The sequence below is a fragment of the Engraulis encrasicolus genome, chromosome 8 (assembly GCF_034702125.1).
Source record: "Engraulis encrasicolus isolate BLACKSEA-1 chromosome 8, IST_EnEncr_1.0, whole genome shotgun sequence".
Lineage (NCBI taxonomy): Eukaryota > Metazoa > Chordata > Actinopteri > Clupeiformes > Engraulidae > Engraulis > Engraulis encrasicolus.
Window position 1 is genome coordinate 8,136,203 of NC_085864.1, and position 10,668 is coordinate 8,146,870.

Consider the following 10,668-nt stretch of genomic DNA (forward strand, 5'->3'; position numbering starts at 1 on the left):
TGTGCCTGGACTGGGACAGGTAATCTGGCATACAGGGAATTTTTCCAGTGGGACAGTCCTCAGGGGACGATGCTGTTAGTGACCGGCCCAACATCTAGAGGAGTCAGCCCATTGGTCATTGTCAATATAGACCGTGATCCGCACCAATCAGGATGTAGAACAAAAACAGTAGGGGTTGTGTTAGGGGCCAGTGTAACCCATTTGAGCCTAAAGCACCTGCAGAAAACGCCGCTGAATGCCTAAGCCCTTTTTTGGAAAAGGTGCCCTCAGCCTATAAACACCTAAATATCTCAGCCTCTGAAGCACATAACAACATGAAATAAGTTGCATGAAAGCCGTTGTTATTTCTGTATTGAGGGGATCGGAGCCTATTTGTCCTGAATTGACCTGCCCTACCCATGGGCTCAGCAGGGCATAGGCTTTCATCCCGTTCTGTAACTTGGCACCACACCGCACCAACAAAAGAGCTCTCCCACAGAGACTAATGTTCCCCTTTTTTTCTTATTTTTGTTAGACGTTGTGTTGCACTTTGTGTTCATGCCTCTATCTCCTCATCATGTGTTTCAACACCTCTCTCTCTCTTACTCTCTTTCTCTCTCTCCCCCCCCCCCCTCTCTGTTCTTCACATCCTGGGGTAGGGACTGGGTACAGGTAAATAAATAAACAAAGGAATAGGGAGATCCTACAATAGTACAGGTGTCCATACAGCCAAGCTGGTGTATGTGTGTGTGTGCGCGCCTGTGCGTGTGCCCATAGGTGTGTGTGTGTGTGTGTGTGTGTGTGTGTGTGTGTGTGTGTGTGTGTGTGTGTGTGTGTGTGTGTGTGTGTGTGTGTGTGTGTGTGTGTGTGTGTGTGTGTGTGTGTGTGTGTGTGTGCGTGTGTGCATGAGTGTCTGTGTGTGTGCGTGCGAGTGTGGAAGTTCTTGGTAAGTAACAAACAGGAACAGAGTATTCCTTGGTGCAGGTTCAATGTTTTTCTGATGTTATCATATCGGATATCAGTGGGGAATAAATTATATTTTTCTGCTCTAGGGGAAACAGGTGTCAGTAGCCCTAACATAAGAAACTGTAAGGACTTCAATGATTTGTATATTTCATATGTATAGAAATACTATTAAAATATAATTATGCTGTGAAGTTGGAGTCGCTTGACTGTGCTTTGTCTTCTTAGATATCAGGCTATAGGTTAGACTGACTCTGGTGTAACGCATGGAATAAGGGGTCTCGGGGGTTATACTTAGTCAACAGGGCCCCATGCCATGTATAAGGGAGTTTATACTCCCTTTATACAGTATACATTGTACATGGTCCCTAATAAAATGAAATTGAATTGAATTGAATAAGTAAACACGGAAATAAAACCAAATACACATCTCTGTCAGATTAAACATTGTAGAGTTTTCTGCCTGTCCTGTGCATAGTTGTGTCTTTGTAGGTTTCGGTAAACCCGGAAATAAAATGGAATACACACCTGTGAGATGAGGTGTGACATTGCAACTTGTTTGACCTACTTCATTTTTTTGGTTGCATCATCACCAAACCAAAAGTAGTGAATCTGAGGCCATCTCTGTTTCTTCCTGAAACAGGTCATCTTACCATCCATGCAGGCAGGGCCAGTTCTAGACAGGGGCCAGAGTGGGCCAGGGCCCCTGTAGATTTCTTACTGGCCCCTGTGCTGAACAGCCAATGGCTTAATATATCAATGTCATACATTTTTGAATATTATTATAAATGTTGAATTAACGCTGCCTTACTGTTACTGCGTATGTCACAAGAGGTCAAACCACTTGTCAGTTGTGCCATTCCTTGTTGAAAGAAATTTTGTTGCTGCGTTTGGCAGAGAGAACAAAAATCTCCTACTTTTATAGTTCTGTTAAGCACCAGAGGTGCATTTCATGTGAAGGCACAGCACGGTTCACATGCAATAGCCTGCTTTTCACACGTGTGGTACCTTTCGCACACAACAATGCTCACATGTAGCACATTTTCCCACACAGCAGCTTTCACATCACCTGAGCAGAGACTTTGTGTTCAGTTTTCTCAGATCATACGGACAACCTGCCACCGCCTTTTGATGTGACTCGATACTGCACTCACCCGATCGGACAATGCACTCATCAAACGCCCACCATGTTCACACAAACACACACACACGCGCGCACGCAGGCACGCAGGCACGCAGGCACACACACACACACACACACACACACACACACACACACACACACACACACACACACACACACACACACACACACACACACACACACACACAGTCCAGTGGACCTGCAAAACTGGCTATCCTCATGCACAGTCACATAGCCCTACCACAGACAATGTGTGACCTTGGTGCTCTCTCTCTCTCTCTCTCTCTCTCTCTCTCTCTCTCTCTCTCTCTCTCTCTCTGTCTCTCTCTCTCTCTCTCTCTCTCTCATTTCGCCCATTTCCCTTATTGATTGAATTGCATCGTCACACCTCAGGTGGACTGTTGATAACTAGATTGTAGATCTCCGTTCTCTGCGGGGAAGTTGGCCCGGTGGGTTGATGCACTCATACAGATTTGCACAGATCAGTGTAGGAGTGTTCGTATTTACAATACAGACTTACTGTCCACAGCTGAGCTCCCGGATTAACAAACAGAGAAGTATTCCGAGCAGAAGGCAAAAAAGACACGAATGAATAAAAGGGGGCAGTGAATACCTTGATGTATGTACAAACCCCAACTCCGATGAAGTTGGGACGTTTGGTAAACAGTGAATAAAATCAAAATGCTATCATTTTCAAAACATTCAATCTATTCATTAGATGGAGAATAGTGAAAAGACAACATATTAAGTGTTAAAACCGAGAAAAAATATTGTTTTGGGGGACATATGTACTCATTTCTAATTTGATAAATCCAACACGTCTCAAAAGAGTTGGGACGGGGACAATACATGGCAGCAAATGTCGAGGAAGACTAAAAACAAAACAAAAGACAACACTTAACAGTTAAATACATTAACCGATGAGATGAATTTATATAAAAAACAGTGTTAATTCCTATCTTGGACATGATTTCACCAGCTTAAATGGTGGGTGTATTCCTTGTCATGTTTTGCAATGTTTTCCTTTCTGTAGTGCTTACAGTGTGACAGGTCTTGACCAAAAACCCACCATTTTGTCACCTGCTGGTCCTTATGATGGAGCCAAACTGTTAAAACATAGTAGAGAATGCAATTTGACCTTACTATGTGGCAGTAATCGAAGATCTCCCTTCAAAATATAATGCATGAGTGGCTTTTCATGCTGTTTAAAACCCATTTATACCATTCAGCACTGTATTTAACTCTATAGATGAGTGAGAACATCTTAACCAATGCACTACTGCATCCGCATGCCATCATGGAGGCTGACTTTTGAAGCTAGCACTAACACAAGTTGGATGGTCCATTTTCACTGTAGCACAGGATGTGCAATGCTCTATTATTGTCAAAAAGAATGGACTTCTACAACTTCTGCTGACTTCTGTAAGCAAAGGACAGTTTCCCATGTCTTCTGGGTCTATTTCAAGTGAGCTCAGGTGCTTAGGAGAATGTTAAACCCCTGTATCATTTTCATGCATTAAGCATTCTTAATATGGTCAATTTTCAATAGCTCTAGCACTCCAGGAATTAGAGTGAGACTACAGCCAATATATATTTCATGATGTCATGAACCTATACAATGATTTTATTAACAAAAATATGTCTTATATACACTCAATCGTGGTAAATCAAAGGGAATTCAAAAATGTATGTAATAACTATGGTAATTATTCCCTTTGCATCTTTAATTCTGAGTGACTCAGCCTCTCTGTGATGATCTTATACCTGGACACCTATATTGTCCGTCAGTACAATTCATTTTGAAATGTTCTTCTTTGTTGTTTTATCTTATTTGGATGTTTACTAAATTTCACTGATCCCAGTCCCAACTCTTTTGAGACGTGTTGGATTTATCAAATTAGAAATGAGTACATATGTCCCCCAAAACAATATTTTTTTTCGGTTTTAACACTTAATATGTTGTCTTTTCACTATTCTCCATCAAATGAATAGATTGAATGTTTTGAAAATGATAGCATTTTGATTTTATTCACTGTTTACCAAACGTCCCAACTTCATCGGAGTTGGGGTTTGTATGTCTGGTCTAACTGTGTGGTGTAAGATTTCATCTGAGGCATTCGTTTTTGTAGTGGAGTGCGTGCCATCAGTCAACTGAGTGCTCTCCTCTCCACTTTAGCCATATCAAAATTCACTGCACTGTATGTACAGTACAAATGAGTTTGAAATGTGTTCAAATAGCTACTCTGAAGATAGATTGGACACTATTGGTGAGAGAAGTGAAAATGCTGTTAAACAGAGGCATTGTCTGAAGAGGAGAATATTTTGACCAAAAAAACCCAATAAAAGCGTTCATTTTAGTTGAAGAAAGTGCTAAGAAAATGCTGCTGCACGGAGGCAGGGCTGCCCCTTTTGGCAGTAAAAGGGTAATTATTTTAACAGTGTAGATAAGGCATTGTTGAGCTTTTGGTTGGTTTGGTAATACTGCAGAAGGGGGCGTTACAGATTAAATTATTGCAGCAACAATGCCAAAATGACTTAACCACCTGAGAACGTGGACTCCACACAGCACACTTAATCCCTTGTATCCCCTAAATCACCTCTCTCATTTTCTTGTCTTTCCCTTGTCGTTCCAGGCGTCAGAGGCTGAATGGGTGGATGAACACAGCCAATTAAGCAGTGGCCAGTCACCCGTGAGAGTGACCGCTGAGTCCCGGAGAAAAAGAAAAGAAAACAGATCGAGGGGAAGGAAAAGGAATTTAAAAAAAGAGCCAACGTCATCGCTGGGACCAAGATGAGGACATTGCTACTGCTCTCTGCCTCTCACACCACCTCTCTGACCCTACACTGGACCTGACAAGACCTTTACTCCACTCCATGTTCCTCTAACTACAACTAAACTATAGCTAAACTGAACTAAGCTACACACCCAGCTTCCTCCTCCATCCTCCGTCCTATTGATACCCCCCCACCCCCACCCTGACATTGACACCAACCCTCCATGATCCCTGTGTAACAGCTGATGGCAGCCATTTCTGATCTCGCCCCATCAACTCCCCTCTAGACAATCACTCCACCCCCCACCCCCCCACCTTTGTACAGCTTCCATTATATTCACACCGATCACATCCCCCCGGTTCCAACAATCGTCCCCTCAACATTCACCCACCTTCCCTTTCCACTTCTTCCTCAACCCCTGTGCACCAGGTGCGGCTGCGACACCACCCCATACCCCTCTCATCACAAACCCACCTAGTGGCAGCTACCCCATCCCCTTCATCAACAACGAACCCACCCTCCCTTCCCACCCCGGATCACTGCCCCCCGCTTGTGTCAGCAACCCCACCCCACCCGCCTCTCAAAACCCGCCCAGACCTCGCCCTGGAAGCTACCCAGCCCTAGTGGCCACCACCATCCCACCACCATCCCACCACCCCACCACCACAGCTCTCCTCTCCTCCCCGATCACGGTGCAGCAGCTTGTGGCCATAATCATCCCCAGATTGATGGCTCCCTGTTCCCAGCAGCGGAGCCTCCCGGCTCACAGGAGATAAGAAGGCCTTGGGCCTTGAGACAGGCGGACGGCGCAGAAAGCAGAGCGCTGCGTGCTCCTTCCCCTCATGCGTCAGCCTTGTGTTTGTGTGCATGTGTGTGTGCGGCCACTGCATACTGCATACGTGCGATAATGACCACATCCTGGCTCTGCGCTGCAAACACGTAATTTTTTTGAACAGTTGCTGTTGTTGTTGTTATCACTCACACAGACGGACACGTTTGTGTTTGTGAAGTGCTGTGTTCGGACAATCAATGTTTTCTAGCGCAACGGATAATACCCCTGCAGCCTCTCCTGAACTCTCCCTTCTGCCAAGAAAAATATTTTTCGAAAACCCACGAACCATGTTAAGCTGATATTTTCTTATCTACGTGGGTGGGTTTCAGAAACCAGTGATCAAGGTTTCAGTGGTGGGTGGGAGACGACCAGCAAGCAGTTTGTGTTTGTTTGTGTGTGTGTGAGTGTGAGTGTTTGTGTGTGTGAGTGTGTGAGAGAGTACATGTGTGTATGTGGGAGCGGAGGCGGCTGTAGCACCACACTCCTCAATGGCAGGCAACAGCACGGCCATATGCAACATCACCTGCCAGGTAGATTCCAGCATCGACGAGTTCTTCCACCCCACCATCTACATCATCGTCATCGTGCTTGGCCTGCCCGCCAACTGCATGGCCCTGTGGGCTGCCTACCAGCAGGTAATAATAATGATAATAATAATAATAATAACAATGATAATAATCATCATCATCATCATCATCATCTACGTCGTTGTCATTGTGCTGGGTCTACCAGGGCTGCCTATCTTTAAGTTAAAAATATAGTTCATTTATATCACTCTTTTCATCCTATTTATTTTTCATTTCTTTATATTGGAAATGTCTTGATCCTTCTATAAGGTTGTCATATTTTGTTTAAATAATATGCTTTCTTCTCTAGCAACTGAACATTTTTTTTACAGGTACAGCCTCGTCCACTTTCGAAATCTCAGTAACATTTTTTTAAAATCAGGGCATAATTGGAGAAGAAAAATAAGAAAAATTGCAATAATAATGCAGCTGAGGCCCTCTAGAAGGTGGAACATTTTGTTAAAACGGAATGTAATTAAATCTTTTTTAATTTTCCGCCATTAGGTGTAGCAGAAGAACGAGCTGGGGTTCTACCTCCTCAACTTGTCAGATATGGAGATAAAAAAACAACACAGCTGAGGAAACCTAGAAGGTGGAATAGTTTCTTAAAAAGCAATGTTATTAAGCCTTTTTTATTATTTATTTTCCCATATCAGGTGAAGCAGAAGAATGAGTTGGGAGTGTACCTGATCAACCTGTCGGTGGCGGACCTGCTGTACATCGCCACTCTGCCACTCTGGATAGACTACTTCCTGCACCACGACAACTGGGTATGTAGTAACAATAATTCAATCAGGCGACAAACATTTCACGATCGAGCGCTGCAGATTTAATTTGTGACTATTTACTACACTAATGGTTGAGCTGCCCCAGTGTCGGGCCAGACTCTATGGCTTGATGTGTATGTTTGTTGGCAATCTACAGTACTTAACCCTGTGCTAATGTACTTAAAAGCTAACCCTACTTAGCATCTGCACCTGTTGTTCTTTATATTTCCTGCGCACTTTTATCTGCTAGTGATGTCTGCTATGATTATGTCCTTGATTGCAAGTCGCTTTGGTTAAAAGCGTCTGCCAAGTGCAGTGTAATGTAATGTAATGTAGAATAATTCCATAACGACAGCAGAGAATTGATAACCAGAAAACAAGTCCTGACCAACAAGGCTGCCAATTTCAAAACATTCAAAAAATAAAGTTATTATCATCATTATTTTCATTGCAGGTGCATGGTCAGGAGTCCTGCAAGCTGTTTGGCTTCATCTTCTACACCAACATCTACGTGGGCATTGCCTTCCTCTGCTGCATCTCCGTTGACCGGTATCTGGCGGTGGCACACCCGCTCCGCTTTGCCAAGGTGCGGCGGGTGAAGACCGCGATGGGCGTCAGCGCCGTGGTCTGGGTGATCGAGGTCGTGGCCAACTCGGCGCCGCTGTTTCACGACGAGCTGTTCGAGAACGGGCACAACCTGACGCTGTGCTTCGAGCGCTACCCCATGCAGGTTTGTAATCTCTTTTGTTTTCATTTATTGCCAGTTCTTCAGTTATGGCTACTGTGTATAATGGTCAATACATATGAAAAGTATTCACATTACAATGGATTTACAAACCCAATCAAATAAATATATAGATTGAACAACGTTTTTGTACATCAATAGAAATTAAAAATGGTTATGCTTAATTTCCCCTATGCAGGAGTGGGTAGCAGGCATGAACCTGTACCGCTCCTTCCTGGGCTTCCTGGCGCCATGGCTGGTGATGCTAGCCGGCTACCGCGGCATCGTGCGGGCGGTGCGCACCAACGTTTCGACGGAGCGGCAGGAGAAGGCCAAGATCAAGCGGCTAGCGCTGAGCCTGGTGCTAATCGCGCTGCTGTGCTTTGCGCCCTACCACGTGCTGTTACTATGGCGCAGCGTGCTCTTTCTCCATCACCCGTGCGACTGCAGTGGCGAGGAGATGCTCTTCACCGCTTACCACGCCGCGCTGGCGCTCACCAGCCTCAACTGCGTGGCCGACCCCATCCTCTACTGCTTCGTCAACGAGGGGGCGCGCCACGACGTGGGCCGGGCCTTGGCCAGGCTACTCGCCGCCATGAGCTTCGGCGGGGCGACAACGCTGCCGATGCACGCCGACGGGCTCACGGGCGCCTCGATGACCTTGGACACGCCCCTGTCGACCAAAAAGAACTCAACGTTCTGCGCGGAACCGACGGGCAAGCCAACGAGCGGCTACAAGGCCGAGCTGGAGGCGTTTAAGGAAGAGTGTCTTCAGATGACCATTCTCAGTGTTAAGAAGTGAGCAGCAGACGACATCCCACAATCCCCACACTGTCCATTACATGCAGTACATGCATTTGTTACCACTCGGTTGCAACCACTTGAAGCTCGAACTTGCGTCCTTCCAGTCACAGCTATGATTCGGCATGGGAGACACAGGTAGTATAGCACTGAGCTAAAGTTCCAGACCGATAGCTCAGCACTACCGCAGCTGTATGAGGCTCCAGGAGGGAGGTTTGCTAACGTTCTATCGCCAAACTCTTCTAGTTGGCATTCATTACACATCCATTATTTGTTTCAGTAATTTAGATGTATGAACGAATGTGACAAAACATTTGTGATCAATGCATGCGCGATTGACGATGTGTCGGATTATTGTCTACTGCTTTGAACCTTTGAGCCTCGGTTGTGTACATCCAATGCACCCGTTTGATCACTGAGGTGTCCAAAAGCACTCTATGATGAAGAGAAGATTGACAGAGCAGCGTCAAGAGGACGGATGCATTAACATTGGCTCATATGTAGTGCACAGTGTAATGAATGAATGCGTTTTTGATTTGGTGACAGACTCTGTTTCAAAGCAGGAAATGTGCTCTCGTCCAGGTCCGAGACCGGGATCACCGGTACAAAAGGAAGGGAGGATCTGGGCATGTTCAACATGACTAGTCACGTCACAACTTTTCACGATGGGGTGTCGGTAACACTGGCTTGTGCACTATGTCCTTGAGCACTATGTAGTGAGCGAATTAACATTTTGCATTTGCCAACAGTCTCTGTCACTCTCATCCTGGGGCCGGGGAGGAATCGGTACAAGGGAAGGAAGGAAATGACTACTCACCCAACCATGTCCAAAGTAGCTGACCACTCCAATGTTATAGTGTCCAGGGTGTGAGTGGCACTGGCCTATTCACTTTTATGGTGCAGTATGTGGAAAATGAATGAACGTGTTGGATTTTCTGAGTGCTAACAGACTGTGTCTCAAGCAGGAAAATGACACTATTCCTCTCTCTGTGGTTTCTAGAATACTGAAGGACTCTTAAGGTTTTTGGTCAGCCTCATGACTAGATGTGATGTCAATATTTGGGTTCATTAAGTCTGAATACTGTACTGTATAATATGCGCTGTAGACAGTGTAATCGAAGGATAGGATTGAAATTCCGTTTATGTTTTTCTCTCTCTCTCTTTTTCATGAAAGTTAATTTATTGTTGTTCCCTTCTTCTGACGTGAGCAGCCTTAGTTCTGACAGCTACAAGTACACATTAATTCCATGTTTATAGCAGTGGGATACCAAGCCTCACATACGTATCTCTGTTTTATTTATAATACACACAAGGACGCACTTGTGGTGCGACGAGACACCCAAAGTCAAAAAGGTTACTGAATGTCACTTTCTGTAATGTTTTCATTTTTTTGTTTGTCTGTTTGTTTGTTTTGTGCACTTGTTTACATTTCTCCATCAGAGCTTTCTGAATGCCTTGCATATAAGCGCAGTAAGTTGAATGTTACTACTCTCTCACCACAGGGTTCTATCTTCATGTAGCATCATCATCATTGTCATTGTCATTGTCGTTGTCGTTTTCGGGGCTGTTGTTGTTGCTGCTGTTGTTGTTGTTGTTGTTGTTGTTGTTGTTGTTGTTGTTGTCATGTCATCATCAATGTTGTAACACAAGGAGAAATAAAGGACAAGAATACAGCTGGTGGTGTGATGTCACATTTTCTTAATTAAATTTATTAATTCACGGATGAGCCTTTCTAGGGAGGGACATTGTAAATTAGCCAATGGCTGTAAATGCCATGATGCTTTTCTGTTAGGCTGTACATGTGAGTCTGTCCCTATCAAATAAAACTATAACTAACTAACTAACTAACTAACTAACTAACTAACTAACATAACATAAGACATCAAAAATGTATAGAGTATAGAACAACAATATACTCGTAAAAACTAATTATGATGATATACTATATACATACATATAATTGTAATGCAATAATTCAAATAATTTTGCTATCATTTTTGGAACTCACTTATGCTAATTCCTTCGGTAACACTTTATTTTAGTGATACATCTATTAGCACTAATACATACATTGTTAATGCCTGCATAAGTAACTTGTAAGGCATGTACTAAGCAAA

General features: G+C 44.2%; 1 protein-coding gene across 1 annotated transcript; it reads left to right on the forward strand.

The window, feature by feature from the left end:
* The first annotated feature begins 5,203 nt into the window (after positions 1 to 5,203).
* On the forward strand, positions 5,204 to 10,196 carry gpr4 (G protein-coupled receptor 4). Its single transcript, XM_063204936.1, has 4 exons — positions 5,204 to 6,328; positions 6,916 to 7,029; positions 7,481 to 7,756; positions 7,950 to 10,196. Exons 1-4 carry the CDS (start codon positions 6,182 to 6,184, stop codon positions 8,550 to 8,552), a joined length of 1,140 nt encoding a protein of 379 aa, XP_063061006.1. The 5' UTR covers positions 5,204 to 6,181; the 3' UTR covers positions 8,553 to 10,196.
* Positions 10,197 to 10,668: the final 472 nt, after the last annotated feature.

Coding starts and splice junctions, on each gene's coding strand:
- gpr4 (XM_063204936.1), top strand. CDS start 6,182: ATGGCAGGCAACAGCACGGCCATATGCAACATCACCTGCCAGGTAGAT. Junction 6,329..6,915: donor TGTGGGCTGCCTACCAGCAG/GTAATAATAATG, acceptor TTCCCATATCAG/GTGAAGCAGAAGAATGAGTT. Junction 7,757..7,949: donor TCGAGCGCTACCCCATGCAG/GTTTGTAATCTC, acceptor TCCCCTATGCAG/GAGTGGGTAGCAGGCATGAA.